The sequence below is a fragment of the Copadichromis virginalis genome, linkage group LG23, assembly GCF_057382275.1.
Source record: "Copadichromis virginalis isolate Kocher_CV1m ecotype Utaka linkage group LG23, C_Virginalis_male_GT1.1, whole genome shotgun sequence".
NCBI classification, from domain to species: domain Eukaryota; kingdom Metazoa; phylum Chordata; class Actinopteri; order Cichliformes; family Cichlidae; genus Copadichromis; species Copadichromis virginalis.
The window spans coordinates 40,642,192-40,658,817 of NC_140639.1; the positions used below are offsets into that span (position 1 = coordinate 40,642,192).

Genomic DNA, 16,626 nt, shown 5'->3' on the forward strand with positions numbered 1-16,626 from the left:
ATTTTTTTCCATATGGGTCAACTGGCAACCTTCACCTTAACCTGAACCTCACCTCTCAAGTAAGCTCTCCTTTTGCATTACCACCAACTCCCCAGCAGTAACCTTCATCCCCACCTGTGTGAAAACCCTGGATTAACACTACTGTCCTCTCTTCTTAGAAACCCACTTCTGGTGATGTCCACTCCCAGTGCTTCCTTCTATCCGAGTTCGAGCTGTAAATAAACTGTGTTTTAAACTGTCAATTTTTGTTCATGTGTGCATTCAGAACCCAGTACTGGCCTAGTAGCCCTGTGACATTAGCTCCATGAATTAAGCTGTCCTGTTTAGTTTTATTTGTATGCCTTGAAATGAACACATAAGATTGCTGTAGTCTAAGTCAGTAGGCATCCTCAGACTCTTAGTATTGTGTATTACATTTAATATGGATTGCACAAGATGTGAACACAGGTATTGACTAAGAGCAGTTCAGAGTGTTTGACCTTTCTGTCTTCATTTTCTTTCTGAAACTACTTACTCAAAAACATGTCTGATGGCTGTATAAACACTTTGGCTTCTGAAGGAAGAAAGCTTAAGCTTTTGTTCAAGTGGAAAAGTTTCTGTCCGACATTGTGGAAAGAGTCTGCTTTTAATATCTCAGTAATTTGAGGGTGCTATGATTTAACCCTCTTTGTTGTCAGCACTTGCAATTCAAACCCACACTGCTGTGGATTTAGACACAATCATGACAACCTCAACAGCTGGCAACACAAATGAGAAACACATTTCTTTTCTCTTGACTGAGGAAGTCATTCTGTTATTCAAACACTTTCTTTCCATGCTAAGCAAATCTCCAAAGTGTAATTTGTGCAATTTCCTGGGTGGGCTTACCTTGGTACCTGTTTCTTTTCTTTTTTCTTTTTTTTAATACTGGGTTAATCTCAACCGGTGGGATTTCTGTGTATGCAAGCAATGGATACAAATAACCCTGGCTGGCTGGGTAATGATGAGGACTTACAATATCGGAAGTAAAGCCACCGTGACGACTCTCCAATCTAGGGGAACCTTCAAAACCTCTACCATCTGTGTCTCTTCTCTTCATGAGCTGTAGTTTCATCTGTGAAATGAGAATGCAAATCATATTTAGTAGTGTTTGAGTGTGAACTGGCAAGGCAGAACATTCAATTCAGTCAGATATTACCAACATGGAAAAGGGAGTGGGAAAAGTAAAGCCTTACGCTGTATACTTGTCACAAGTCCAACAGTACAATGTCTATAAAACAGGATGTATAAAAGGTTTGTTCTGCCAATTCCCACACTCATTTTTCCCCATGAAATCATGTTGAACAAAAAAACCTAAAAATTTATTTGCCACTACTTACACTGTAATATTTTGTAGGACATTTGCTGGGACAATTGTTCTAGACGCAAAAAAAATTAAAATAGTAAGGATAGTCTACTGGTCTTTCGTCATTTAAGTCTGCTACATTCTGTGACACAACAGAAAAAAAAATATTTTAAGAGGATTTGTTGATGATGAACCTTTGCGTTATTGAACTGTTGTCGATTTTATTGAAACAAGGTTGAAGCTTCAAGCAAGCTGTGCTCACTGATCTATTATGCATTTAGGGAGAAAGAATTTTTTTTTTCTTTTTAAATTTTCTTATCAGCTTTCCTTTTTTAATGTTAATTCTGTTTGGCGAATACCAGCCAATCTGTCCAAGCCCATTTAAGTTCCTGAAAGCTTATCTTCCAAACAAATACAACAAATTTTTCTGTCAAAGTCAGAACAATTGGGGTTATTACACATGGGATACGTCTTTGTAATTTTTTAATAACTTTGCTTACTTTCTTATGTGTGTGTGTGTGTGTGTGTGTGTGTGTGTGTGTGTGTGTGTGTGTGTGTGTGTGTGTGTGTGTGTGTGTGTGTGTGAGTGCGTCTATGTGGTATGGATTGACATTTGACCTGCGCTGTACCTGGGCTCCGGGGACATTTCGACTTTTTGCTGTGTATTCATGTGTCCCCCTAAAACATGACTTGTAAATGCATTTTTAAGTGTCTAAATAATAATTTTTTCTACTTCTTATGAGGTCATTATTTATCTTTTGACCTGTATTTGCTTAAACTGTAGTGTAAATTCATTTATTAAACTATAATTAAAAGATTTTCTGATTTTCTTAAAAGTCCACCTATACCCCCTCACCTGATTTTTGTGTATTCCAGTGTATTGCACAGCGACGTTTCGAGTTAGAGTGGATGTGTGTAGGTACTGCAATTTAATACACATTTTCAATACACACGGCCGGAAGTCATTGTGATTGGTAGGCTATATATATAGGCGGTACCTACAGGAAACGGCGCCACAACTTTCGCGCGCGTGCCCTTTAACAAGTGTATGTCGACGGCAATACGAAGACGGATTAAAAACACAAAGGTAAGCCTTTTTTAATGTAAAATGCACCATGACTTTAATACTATATGAAATTATAGGTGCACAGGCCTATATTAAACTGGTTTAATTTATGCTTTATGGACTGTTAGTGAGTCTTTGAAGAAGTAAAACGGCCCCAGCGTTTGTCATTGAGTAAATAAAATAGGGCTGACGACTAACCGCGTCAACGCGATAAAGCGGGCTAACCCGTGTTAGGATTTACTCGGTGTTAAAGCATTATTGTGGCTTAAACGTGTTAATGCCGACATCGCGACTAACGCGATTAACAATTAAACCAGCGCAGTCTGAGTCAAAATCCCTGATGTCGCTGTTAGCTAATTTCGGGCAGTTTGTCCAATGTCTGTCCATTCTGCTGACAGCCCTAAAATAAAAGCAAGGGTATAAGTGTATTTAGTCGTGTATTTATTTATATGCCTGAAGAAAAAACTTCTTACAGTTTTGATGCCTAAGCTTTCTCAGTACTTGTATCACTCTCTGCAGTCGCCATTACAGAAATGTCACATGTCGCCATTTTGAGTACTAGGCCTTTAACATTTTAAAAGAAGGCATAAATTAGCACTATGAATAAGTCAGCTGTGTTTATGCTGTAAACTACACTACTGCTAGTTCTGCTACTACTGATGATGATGACAATGATGACGATAATCGTAATACTTTATATGCTTTGGTAATACAGCCAATCAAAACGTACAGGAGAACATGCGAAGGAGACGCATTCCTCCACGGGAGGATGCAGTCTGTCATGTTTCTGCTGGAAGGGACAAACTGGGACTTGATATCCACTACATAAATGCCTTCAAAGGTAAGTTGGTCTTTAGTTTGGATTAGATTTGGAGTTTGTCACTTTGTCTTTTGTCACTCACTTGGTATGCCTCTGCAATTCAGGTCGGGGCATTTTCACGACTGTTCCATTCCAAAAAGGAGACTTTCTTTTGGAATACAGAGGTAAACTCATAACAAAAGAAGAATGTGAGCGGAGACACAGAGTTTATCATGACAGCCTGAAGGTGTTCATGTTTGAATTCAAGTTTGATGGAAAACTCTGGTGGTGCGTATTATATCAGTGTAGTTTGATTAAGATTAAATTACACATTGCTTTTGATTTATGAAAAAAAAGCTTCCTAACTAGTTAAGCTAATACTTTTTTGCCTAACCCCACAGTGTGGATGCATCTCAAGAAGATGGGTCATTAGGCAGACTTGTCAACGACAACCACATCAGTCCAAGTGCTAAGATGAAAATATTAAATATCAATGGAAAGCCCCATCTATGCTTATTTGCAAGCAGAGACATAAGTCCAGGTGAAGAAATAGACTATAATTATGGTGACTCGGATTGGCTCTGGAGATGCAAGGTATTTCTACAATTGTACTTTTTGGAACTGATAAATTGCATACCCTAAGCCATTTTTACATTTGTACCTACTCAAATTGGCTTAACGTGACTTACGGCATCTAGTTTTTCACTGAAATTGAGTATCACCTACTGTGCCTGGGGTAACTATAGCAATGCAGCCGAGCATCCAGTGATATAAATGCCACAGCAAGCATGGACGTCAAGGTGACAAAATGCCTGCTGCTCAGTCTATACTTTAGTGTTCAATTCAGGGATCACGCTGTTAATTTTGGTCGCTATTTCAAACATTTCAGAGTTTCAAAAATGATGGCTTGGATTTTCACGAAGGAGGCGCACTCATAACTTATCGAGTGACACCATTGACCAGCCACCTGGTGGCATTCAGTCTATGTCAAATTTTCTGATCACTTTGGATCACTTGGAACCTTGGTGCAGTAGTTACTGAAAAACTACATGGTACTATAACCTACTGGAAAAACAGGGGTAGGTACTAATGGAAAACAGGCAATTGTGATGGCTGCCACATCAAAGCCCTCTAAAAGCACTAAAAAAATATCAGCAGGTATGCAGAAATAAAAAATGGCTTTCGGTTTCTAAATTTTAACAGTGATTGATGTTTAATGTGATTCTACACAGCAAAATCTCCAGTGTTAAATTAACACTGGAGAGTGTCTATAAGGGTCCACACCTCTGAGTGTTAAATACAACACTGTTGAGTGTTAAATTAACACTTTTGACAGTGTTATATGTTTAAAAGTAACCTAGTCAGTTTTGAAGATTAACAATGGCTAACACTGAGCAGTGCTGATTTTCTAACACTGGAAAATAACTCAAAATGTTAGAAATATTCCAGTGTTAGAAAATCAGCACTGCTCAGTGTTAGTCTTTGTTAATCTTCAAAACTGACTAGGTTACTTTTAAACATATAACACTGTCAAAAGTGTTAATTCAACACTCAACAGTGTTGTGTGGACCCATATAGACACTCTCTAGTGTTAATTTAACACTGGAGATTTTGCTGTGTAGCCTCTTTAGTTAGATTCATTTTAAATTTTGTCCCTCGAAGATAAATGGGCCCTAGTGACAGTTCGTTGCTGCTACAGGTGATTGTTTTACTCCTTTAGCAATGGCTTAAAAAATGAAGAAATCACACTGACTATTTGTCTCTTAATCATAGGGCCTTAAATTCTCTATACATGACAGTGAATATTTTAAAGACAATAGCTTGAAACTTATCTTTCTCATACAGTTTATTTAATGTTTCAAAATCCTCTTCAAAAATGCACTGTATATTCATTTTCTATCTGTTACACACGAAGACGGAGACCAGCCAGATTCAGAAGACTGTGAGCTGCCTAAAGCCGCAACCAAACAGCTTTCCAAACAATGATCTGGACCTGAAACATCCAGAGCCTGAAAGGGTAAATATAATCCAGTGTACCACTTAATGAACTAATAATTTAATCTATCATCATTCTTTATGGATGCTGTGTGTGTGTGTGTTTGGCAGTCACCTGGGTGTGATGTGATTTACATGGACCGTGGCTTGTAGGTCCTTTTCATTGTTTCAAAGTGCAAGTCTGGATAACATCTGAGTGTGTGTGTGTGTGTGTTAACCACCCAAATGTGACTTAGGAGGACCACACTGTTATTGGGGGACTCCGTCAAAGTTTGCTTCATGGTGACATCACTCTGGTTTTAGGAGGGGTCTTCTCGTATGTCTTGACAGTTTGACCTACAGCATGCAGAACTGACTGCATGTGCTTTGTTTCTATGTTGAAATTTTTTGAAACTCAGGCTTGAACATTAAGATAGATAGTACTATACAACTTCTTAACTTGTTTTAGGCACTTTTTACTGCTTTAGTGCATGGGCTCTCTCTGGCTGTGTACTCTGGCTTCTTCCCACAGTCCAAAGATGTAGCTTATGGGGTTAGGTTAACTGGTGATTCAAAACTGCCCTTTGGTGTGAATGCAAATGCTTGTCCTTCCATGTTAGACTGGTGATCTGTCCAGGTTGTACTGCCCTATGGTAGCTGGTATAGGCCCCAAAACTGCTACCCCACAATCCTGATATGGATAAGTGGAAGAGGATGGATGATTGCAAAGGAATCAGTTGTTAATTATTGTAGCCAGTATTTTTTTCAGAAGAAAACATTTCTTGAGTGGAAAGCCCCCCCCCCCCCCCCCACACACACACACACACACATGCAAATTAAAAACAGAAGCACAGGCCTGCCCAGTACAGTTGCAAGAAGAGCACTTGGTCTAATCTTTGTGCCATCTTTTCTTTGTTGCAGGATCTTGATGAAGAAATGCCTCAGCAAGGCTCAGAAGCCATGCATTCTTCTTCAGTGCAAGATTTTGAAGAGGTAACATTGACCTAGGACAGATTTTAATGAATGTTTCTCATGCACGATGTGTACCTTACGCTATTTGCCGATAGTGAAATGGTCTATTCATCCTCTTGAGTGATGCATTTTTAGTAACTGTCAGATTACTGTTCTTTTGTCTTCATTCTCTATCTGTTACACACGAAGACTGAGACCAGCCAGATTCAGAAGACTGTGAGCTGCCTAAAGCCGCAACCAAACAGCTTTCCAAACAATGATCTGGACCTGAAACATCCAGAGCCTGAAAGGGTAAATATAATCCAGTGTACCACTTAATGAACTAATAATTTAATCTATCATCATTCTTTATGGATGCTGTGTGTGTGTGTGTTTGGCAGTCACCTGGGTGTGATGTGATTTACATGGACCGTGGCTTGTAGGTCCTTTTCATTGTTTCAAAGTGCAAGTCTGGATAACATCTGAGTGTGTGTGTGTGTGTGTTAACCACCCAAATGTGACTTAGGAGGACCACACTGTTATTGGGGGACTCCATCAAAGTTTGCTTCATGGTGACATCACTCTGGTTTTAGGAGGGGTCTTCTCGTATGTCTTGACAGTTTGACCTACAGCATGCAGAACTGACTGCATGTGCTTTGTTTCTATGTTGAAATTTTTTGAAACTCAGGCTTGAACATTAAGATAGATAGTACTATACAACTTCTTAACTTGTTTTAGGCACTTTTTACTGCTTTAGTGCATGGGCTCTCTCTGGCTGTGTACTCTGGCTTCTTCCCACAGTCCAAAGATGTAGCTTATGGGGTTAGGTTAACTGGTGATTCAAAACTGCCCTTTGGTGTGAATGCAAATGCTTGTCCTTCCATGTTAGACTGGTGATCTGTCCAGGTTGTACTGCCCTATGGTAGCTGGTATAGGCCCCAAAACTGCTACCCCACACTCCTGATAAGGATAAGTGGAAGAGGATGGATGATTGCAAAGGAATCAGTTGTTAATTATTGTAGCCAGTATTTTTTTCAGAAGAAAACATTTCTTGAGTGGAAAGCCCCCCCCCCCCCCCCCCCACACACACACACACACATGCAAATTAAAAACAGAAGCACAGGCCTGCCCAGTACAGTTGCAAGAAGAGCACTTGGTCTAATCTTTGTGCCATCTTTTCTTTGTTGCAGGATCTTGATGAAGAAATGCCTCAGCAAGGCTCAGAAGCCATGCATTCTTCTTCAGTGCAAGATTTTGAAGAGGTAACATTGACCTAGGACAGATTTTAATGAATGTTTCTCATGCACGATGTGTACCTTACGCTATTTGCCGATAGTGAAATGGTTTATTCATCCTCTTGAGTGATGCATTTTTAGTAACTGTCAGATTACTGTTCTTTTGTCTTCATTCTCTATCTGTTACACACGAAGACTGAGACCAGCCAGATTCAGAAGACTGTGAGCTGCCTAAAGCCGCAACCAAACAGCTTTCCAAACAATGATCTGGACCTGAAACATCCAGAGCCTGAAAGGGTAAATATAATCCAGTGTACCACTTAATGAACTAATAATTTAATCTATCATCATTCTTTATGGATGCTGTGTGTGTGTGTGTTTGGCTGTCACCTGGGTGTGATGTGATTTACATGGACCGTGGCTTGTAGGTCCTTTTCATTGTTTCAAAGTGCAAGTCTGGATAACATCTGAGTGTGTGTGTGTGTGTTAACCACCCAAATGTGACTTAGGAGGACCACACTGTTATTGGGGGACTCCGTCAAAGTTTGCTTCATGGTGACATCACTCTGGTTTTAGGAGGGGTCTTCTCGTATGTCTTGACAGTTTGACCTACAGCATGCAGAACTGACTGCATGTGCTTTGTTTCTATGTTGAAATTTTTTGAAACTCAGGCTTGAACATTAAGATAGATAGTACTATACAACTTCTTAACTTGTTTTAGGCACTTTTTACTGCTTTAGTGCATGGGCTCTCTCTGGCTGTGTACTCTGGCTTCTTCCCACAGTCCAAAGATGTAGCTTATGGGGTTAGGTTAACTGGTGATTCAAAACTGCCCTTTGGTGTGAATGCAAATGCTTGTCCTTCCATGTTAGACTGGTGATCTGTCCAGGTTGTACTGCCCTATGGTAGCTGGTATAGGCCCCAAAACTGCTACCCCACACTCCTGATAAGGATAAGTGGAAGAGGATGGATGATTGCAAAGGAATCAGTTGTTAATTATTGTAGCCAGTATTTTTTTCAGAAGAAAACATTTCTTGAGTGGAAAGCCCCCCCCCCCCCCCCCCACACACACACACACACATGCAAATTAAAAACAGAAGCACAGGCCTGCCCAGTACAGTTGCAAGAAGAGCACTTGGTCTAATCTTTGTGCCATCTTTTCTTTGTTGCAGGATCTTGATGAAGAAATGCCTCAGCAAGGCTCAGAAGCCATGCATTCTTCTTCAGTGCAAGATTTTGAAGAGGTAACATTGACCTAGGACAGATTTTAATGAATGTTTCTCATGCACGATGTGTACCTTACGCTATTTGCCGATAGTGAAATGGTTTATTCATCCTCTTGAGTGATGCATTTTTAGTAACTGTCAGATTACTGTTCTTTTGTCTTCATTCTCTATCTGTTACACACGAAGACTGAGACCAGCCAGATTCAGAAGACTGTGAGCTGCCTAAAGCCGCAACCAAACAGCTTTCCAAACAATGATCTGGACCTGAAACATCCAGAGCCTGAAAGGGTAAATATAATCCAGTGTACCACTTAATGAACTAATAATTTAATCTATCATCATTCTTTATGGATGCTGTGTGTGTGTGTGTTTGGCTGTCACCTGGGTGTGATGTGATTTACATGGACCGTGGCTTGTAGGTCCTTTTCATTGTTTCAAAGTGCAAGTCTGGATAACATCTGAGTGTGTGTGTGTGTGTTAACCACCCAAATGTGACTTAGGAGGACCACACTGTTATTGGGGGACTCCGTCAAAGTTTGCTTCATGGTGACATCACTCTGGTTTTAGGAGGGGTCTTCTCGTATGTCTTGACAGTTTGACCTACAGCATGCAGAACTGACTGCATGTGCTTTGTTTCTATGTTGAAATTTTTTGAAACTCAGGCTTGAACATTAAGATAGATAGTACTATACAACTTCTTAACTTGTTTTAGGCACTTTTTACTGCTTTAGTGCATGGGCTCTCTCTGGCTGTGTACTCTGGCTTCTTCCCACAGTCCAAAGATGTAGCTTATGGGGTTAGGTTAACTGGTGATTCAAAACTGCCCTTTGGTGTGAATGCAAATGCTTGTCCTTCCATGTTAGACTGGTGATCTGTCCAGGTTGTACTGCCCTATGGTAGCTGGTATAGGCCCCAAAACTGCTACCCCACACTCCTGATAAGGATAAGTGGAAGAGGATGGATGATTGCAAAGGAATCAGTTGTTAATTATTGTAGCCAGTATTTTTTTCAGAAGAAAACATTTCTTGAGTGGAAAGCCCCCCCCCCCCCCCCCCCCCCACACACACACACACACACACATGCAAATTAAAAACAGAAGCACAGGCCTGCCCAGTACAGTTGCAAGAAGAGCACTTGGTCTAATCTTTGTGCCATCTTTTCTTTGTTGCAGGATCTTGATGAAGAAATGCCTCAGCAAGGCTCAGAAGCCATGCATTCTTCTTCAGTGCAAGATTTTGAAGAGGTAACATTGACCTAGGACAGATTTTAATGAATGTTTCTCATGCACGATGTGTACCTTACGCTATTTGCCGATAGTGAAATGGTTTATTCATCCTCTTGAGTGATGCATTTTTAGTAACTGTCAGATTACTGTTCTTTTGTCTTCATTCTCTATCTGTTACACACGAAGACTGAGACCAGCCAGATTCAGAAGACTGTGAGCTGCCTAAAGCCGCAACCAAACAGCTTTCCAAACAATGATCTGGACCTGAAACATCCAGAGCCTGAAAGGGTAAATATAATCCAGTGTACCACTTAATGAACTAATAATTTAATCTATCATCATTCTTTATGGATGCTGTGTGTGTGTGTGTTTGGCTGTCACCTGGGTGTGATGTGATTTACATGGACCGTGGCTTGTAGGTCCTTTTCATTGTTTCAAAGTGCAAGTCTGGATAACATCTGAGTGTGTGTGTGTGTGTTAACCACCCAAATGTGACTTAGGAGGACCACACTGTTATTGGGGGACTCCGTCAAAGTTTGCTTCATGGTGACATCACTCTGGTTTTAGGAGGGGTCTTCTCGTATGTCTTGACAGTTTGACCTACAGCATGCAGAACTGACTGCATGTGCTTTGTTTCTATGTTGAAATTTTTTGAAACTCAGGCTTGAACATTAAGATAGATAGTACTATACAACTTCTTAACTTGTTTTAGGCACTTTTTACTGCTTTAGTGCATGGGCTCTCTCTGGCTGTGTACTCTGGCTTCTTCCCACAGTCCAAAGATGTAGCTTATGGGGTTAGGTTAACTGGTGATTCAAAACTGCCCTTTGGTGTGAATGCAAATGCTTGTCCTTCCATGTTAGACTGGTGATCTGTCCAGGTTGTACTGCCCTATGGTAGCTGGTATAGGCCCCAAAACTGCTACCCCACAATCCTGATAAGGATAAGTGGAAGAGGATGGATGATTGCAAAGGAATCAGTTGTTAATTATTGTAGCCAGTATTTTTTTCAGAAGAAAACATTTCTTGAGTGGAAAGCCCCCCCCCCCACACACACACACACACATGCAAATTAAAAACAGAAGCACAGGCCTGCCCAGTACAGTTGCAAGAAGAGCACTTGGTCTAATCTTTGTGCCATCTTTTCTTTGTTGCAGGATCTTGATGAAGAAATGCCTCAGCAAGGCTCAGAAGCCATGCATTCTTCTTCAGTGCAAGATTTTGAAGAGGTAACATTGACCTAGGACAGATTTTAATGAATGTTTCTCATGCACGATGTGTACCTTACGCTATTTGCCGATAGTGAAATGGTTTATTCATCCTCTTGAGTGATGCATTTTTAGTAACTGTCAGATTACTGTTCTTTTGTCTTCATTCTCTATCTGTTACACACGAAGACTGAGACCAGCCAGATTCAGAAGACTGTGAGCTGCCTAAAGCCGCAACCAAACAGCTTTCCAAACAATGATCTGGACCTGAAACATCCAGAGCCTGAAAGGGTAAATATAATCCAGTGTACCACTTAATGAACTAATAATTTAATCTATCATCATTCTTTATGGATGCTGTGTGTGTGTGTGTTTGGCTGTCACCTGGGTGTGATGTGATTTACATGGACCGTGGCTTGTAGGTCCTTTTCATTGTTTCAAAGTGCAAGTCTGGATAACATCTGAGTGTGTGTGTGTGTGTTAACCACCCAAATGTGACTTAGGAGGACCACACTGTTATTGGGGGACTCCGTCAAAGTTTGCTTCATGGTGACATCACTCTGGTTTTAGGAGGGGTCTTCTCGTATGTCTTGACAGTTTGACCTACAGCATGCAGAACTGACTGCATGTGCTTTGTTTCTATGTTGAAATTTTTTGAAACTCAGGCTTGAACATTAAGATAGATAGTACTATACAACTTCTTAACTTGTTTTAGGCACTTTTTACTGCTTTAGTGCATGGGCTCTCTCTGGCTGTGTACTCTGGCTTCTTCCCACAGTCCAAAGATGTAGCTTATGGGGTTAGGTTAACTGGTGATTCAAAACTGCCCTTTGGTGTGAATGCAAATGCTTGTCCTTCCATGTTAGACTGGTGATCTGTCCAGGTTGTACTGCCCTATGGTAGCTGGTATAGGCCCCAAAACTGCTACCCCACAATCCTGATAAGGATAAGTGGAAGCCCCCCCCCCCCCCCCCCCCCCCCCCCCCCCCCACACACACACACACACACATGCAAATTAAAAACAGAAGCACAGGCCTGCCCAGTACAGTTGCAAGAAGAGCACTTGGTCTAATCTTTGTGCCATCTTTTCTTTGTTGCAGGATCTTGATGAAGAAATGCCTCAGCAAGGCTCAGAAGCCATGCATTCTTCTTCAGTGCAAGATTTTGAAGAGGTAACATTGACCTAGGACAGATTTTAATGAATGTTTCTCATGCACGATGTGTACCTTACGCTATTTGCCGATAGTGAAATGGTCTATTCATCCTCTTGAGTGATGCATTTTTAGTAACTGTCAGATTACTGTTCTTTTGTCTTCATTCTCTATCTGTTACACACGAAGACTGAGACCAGCCAGATTCAGAAGACTGTGAGCTGCCTAAAGCCGCAACCAAACAGCTTTCCAAACAATGATCTGGACCTGAAACATCCAGAGCCTGAAAGGGTAAATATAATCCAGTGTACCACTTAATGAACTAATAATTTAATCTATCATCATTCTTTATGGATGCTGTGTGTGTGTGTGTTTGGCTGTCACCTGGGTGTGATGTGATTTACATGGACCGTGGCTTGTAGGTCCTTTTCATTGTTTCAAAGTGCAAGTCTGGATAACATCTGAGTGTGTGTGTGTGTGTGTTAACCACCCAAATGTGACTTAGGAGGACCACACTGTTATTGGGGGACTCCGTCAAAGTTTGCTTCATGGTGACATCACTCTGGTTTTAGGAGGGGTCTTCTCGTATGTCTTGACAGTTTGACCTACAGCATGCAGAACTGACTGCATGTGCTTTGTTTCTATGTTGAAATTTTTTGAAACTCAGGCTTGAACATTAAGATAGATAGTACTATACAACTTCTTAACTTGTTTTAGGCACTTTTTACTGCTTTAGTGCATGGGCTCTCTCTGGCTGTGTACTCTGGCTTCTTCCCACAGTCCAAAGATGTAGCTTATGGGGTTAGGTTAACTGGTGATTCAAAACTGCCCTTTGGTGTGAATGCAAATGCTTGTCCTTCCATGTTAGACTGGTGATCTGTCCAGGTTGTACTGCCCTATGGTAGCTGGTATAGGCCCCAAAACTGCTACCCCACAATCCTGATAAGGATAAGTGGAAGAGGATGGATGATTGCAAAGGAATCAGTTGTTAATTATTGTAGCCAGTATTTTTTTCAGAAGAAAACATTTCTTGAGTGGAAAGCCCCCCCCCCCCCCCCACACACACACACACACACACACATGCAAATTAAAAACAGAAGCACAGGCCTGCCCAGTACAGTTGCAAGAAGAGCACTTGGTCTAATCTTTGTGCCATCTTTTCTTTGTTGCAGGATCTTGATGAAGAAATGCCTCAGCAAGGCTCAGAAGCCATGCATTCTTCTTCAGTGCAAGATTTTGAAGAGGTAACATTGACCTAGGACAGATTTTAATGAATGTTTCTCATGCACGATGTGTACCTTACGCTATTTGCCGATAGTGAAATGGTTTATTCATCCTCTTGAGTGATGCATTTTTAGTAACTGTCAGATTACTGTTCTTTTGTCTTCATTCTCTATCTGTTACACACGAAGACTGAGACCAGCCAGATTCAGAAGACTGTGAGCTGCCTAAAGCCGCAACCAAACAGCTTTCCAAACAATGATCTGGACCTGAAACATCCAGAGCCTGAAAGGGTAAATATAATCCAGTGTACCACTTAATGAACTAATAATTTAATCTATCATCATTCTTTATGGATGCTGTGTGTGTGTGTGTTTGGCAGTCACCTGGGTGTGATGTGATTTACATGGACGAAGTTTATTAGTTGATATCTGCAACTGAATTGAAAACACCTCACCTTTCCAACTGTCCAAAACAAATAAATGTTGCAATATTTTGCTAACAGTGTCACAATCATCGTCTGGTGTGCACAACAATATCATCTTTGGACAAGTGCATTCAGTGTGTGGGACTGGTTTCCTCCCTCAAGTGGCTTGGCTATAAGTGCAAAGGTGAGACATTTAGTGAATAGGTACATTATATAGTAAAAAGCATTAATGGAGTTCAACAAGTTAAGACTAGCTGAAATGAACACTGCTCCCTTTTTAATTAATGGGTGGTCACGTCTAATTAAAGAAATGTAGTATTACCTCATTGGTGCAGGACCTTGTAAAAATGGTATACTTGGGATTGTCCTCAATTCCCCATTCCATAACATAAACTGCTCAAAATAATAAAGGGAACACTTAAACAATGCGATGTTACTCCAAGTCAGTCACACTTCTGTTATATCAAACTGTTCACTTAGGAAGTAACACTGACAACCAGTTTCACATGCTGTTTTGCAAATAGAGTAGACAACAAGTGGAAATTATAGTCAATTCACCATAATAAAGGACTGGTTCTGCAGGTGGTGACCACAGACCACTTCTCAGCACTTATTCTTTCTGGCTGATGTTATGGTCACTTTTGAATGCTGGCGGTGATTTCATTTTAGTGGTAGCATGAGACAGTCTACAACCCACACAAGTGGCTCAGGTAGTGCAGCTCATCTAGCGTAGCACATCAATGTGAGCTGTGGCAAGAAGGTTTGCTGTGTCTGTTAGTGTAGTGTCCAGAGCATGGAGGTGCTACCTGGATGTGGAGTAGGCCATAGGAGGGCAACAACCCAGCAGCAGGCCTTAAATAGTAAAACTATGTACTATAATTTCCAGTATTTGCTCTGTTTTTTGTCATATCTCGTTGTTAATGTGAGGTTTTTGGGGGGGTTGTATGTGTTTGGTTTTTTTGGTTTTTTTCCCCCACAATTTCTCAGATGAAATTGCATTAAGTGATGCTGAAACAAAGGACAGTGAGAGTGAATCAGATGATGATGACACATCACTCACAATGTCGGCGTGTGGCACCAGTGAGCCTGTACATGCAGTAGCTGATTCCACAAACACAGCGCAGCCCCAAGACACTGTAGATTGTGGTAAGTTACCACTAGCTTGGTTTCTGTGGATAAAATGTTTGTTACAAATATTAAAACTTAATCAAATTGTGTAATCAGCAGATGAAGGACTACTCACAATGCCTGCAGCAAGTGAGACTGCTGCTCCCTCTGAAGGTAAGGGGTGCAGTTGGTTCTCGAAGCTTATTATTGTTTCATCACTTTGCAACATATGGCAAACTGCAGAGTGGTGGCAAAAAGTCACTTGGATGAGTGACAAAATGTTTCTCCCACTGAAAACGCTACGTCCAGATTAACAGAATCAACGTTTTGGGATTTACTTACCTGGATGATTGAGCATGCATCAAGAGACTTTTATTCAACTTTTTATTCAGTCTTTTATTCACAGCGGAACACTAAATGTTGTCTCATTTTAGAAATTTGATAAATTTTCAAACAGAATTTTAGCTCGTTTTGATATTGATGGTAGCAACACATTTCAGAAGTTAGTACAGGGTAGCATCCATTCTTTTAACAAGCAAATGTTTTTTGTTTTTTTTGTTTGGTTTTTTGTTTGTTTTAACTACTACTACTTTATATATCTTCCAGAGAAAAATGCTGCTCAATCCCACAATTCCCGAAGAGCTCCCAAAAACATGTGGTCCAAGGCTGAGGTTGCTGCAGTGATGAGGCATTTGAAAGACCACATAAACGAAGGGAAACTAGCCACCAAAAATGAATGCAGTCATTGCAAATTGGTAGAAGATCCGGTGTTGGCAGGAAGAACAGTTCAAAACATAAGAGATTTTGTAAGAAACAGAGGATTAACTGCAAAAAGGCAGAAAAAAATGAACTAAAATAACTGTTTAGAGAGCTGTGGTTTTACATCTTGGTCAGATTGCCAATTGTTGTTAACACTGATGTTCTGTTTAAAGAAAAAAAAGTTCTTGTTAAATACAGAAGTAGTTTGTATTTCATAATTTTTACATTTAATCTATTTAGGGTTTTTTTTGACGGGTTATATTTAAAATAAAAAATTATAAATGCATATTTTCTCCCCTTAATATTTACCTTTAAACTATTAAAATTCATTTTAAATGTTTTTAATTTTTCTGTTTTCTATATTTTTATATTTCTGTGGGAAGCGTGGGCATTTTTGTCCATAGATTTCTTTTTTTATTTATGGTTAAAATTAATGTTCAGATCCAAGAACACTAATAAAATGATGTTCCAGTAATCCTGTGTCCTGTCAGATGTGTATTCATGGTAATGATGAGCTATTTAAATATTACATCATTGTCCCTTTAAAGACCCAATATTGCTTTTTTTGGACCTCATAAAACACATTGTTGTCAAGTGGACAATGTCTCCAGAAAACACAATAGAGTCTGGTTGGTGTGTATCAGTGTATCTAGACTTCTATAGGGAGTGTATGAGGTCTGAAGTGACCCAAATTTTTTTCAGATTTTTTCGAACACTTTAACCTCGCTCCCTTGGCTCTAAGTCCTTTCAAAAGGGTAGTCCACTTAAACCACCACCGGGCGGATTGACGTAGTATAGTCCCGCCATACCACATAGACCCGTATGTGTGTGTGTGTGTGTGTGTGTGTGTGTTGGACTCAGAATTGTCATGCGGTGATTGTGTGAAGGCAAGAGAGGACCCAAATGCACGGCTCTAGACACACGGGGATGAACTCAAAGGCAGGTCTTTATTAA

At 40.4% G+C, this 16,626-nt stretch overlaps 1 protein-coding gene across 1 annotated transcript; it reads left to right on the forward strand.

Moving 5' to 3' along the window:
• The first annotated feature begins 1,835 nt into the window (after positions 1-1,835).
• LOC146681633 (uncharacterized) lies at positions 1,836-15,898 on the forward strand. Its single transcript, XM_085448789.1, has 9 exons — positions 1,836-3,231; positions 3,315-3,477; positions 3,591-3,783; positions 5,105-5,206; positions 13,571-13,672; positions 13,885-13,990; positions 14,794-14,952; positions 15,034-15,087; positions 15,520-15,898. The coding sequence occupies exons 1-9, from the start codon at positions 3,129-3,131 to the stop codon at positions 15,765-15,767; spliced, it is 1,230 nt and encodes a 409-aa protein (XP_085304915.1). The 5' UTR covers positions 1,836-3,128; the 3' UTR covers positions 15,768-15,898.
• Positions 15,899-16,626: the final 728 nt, after the last annotated feature.

Bases quoted from the DNA above. Each gene is read 5' to 3' on its own strand.
- LOC146681633 (XM_085448789.1), top strand. From the start codon at position 3,129: ATGCGAAGGAGACGCATTCCTCCACGGGAGGATGCAGTCTGTCATGTT. The intron at 5,207-13,570 runs GTAAATATAATC...TTACACACGAAG, and splicing joins AACATCCAGAGCCTGAAAGG to ACTGAGACCAGCCAGATTCA. The intron at 13,673-13,884 runs GTAAATATAATC...TTTTGCTAACAG, and splicing joins AACATCCAGAGCCTGAAAGG to TGTCACAATCATCGTCTGGT.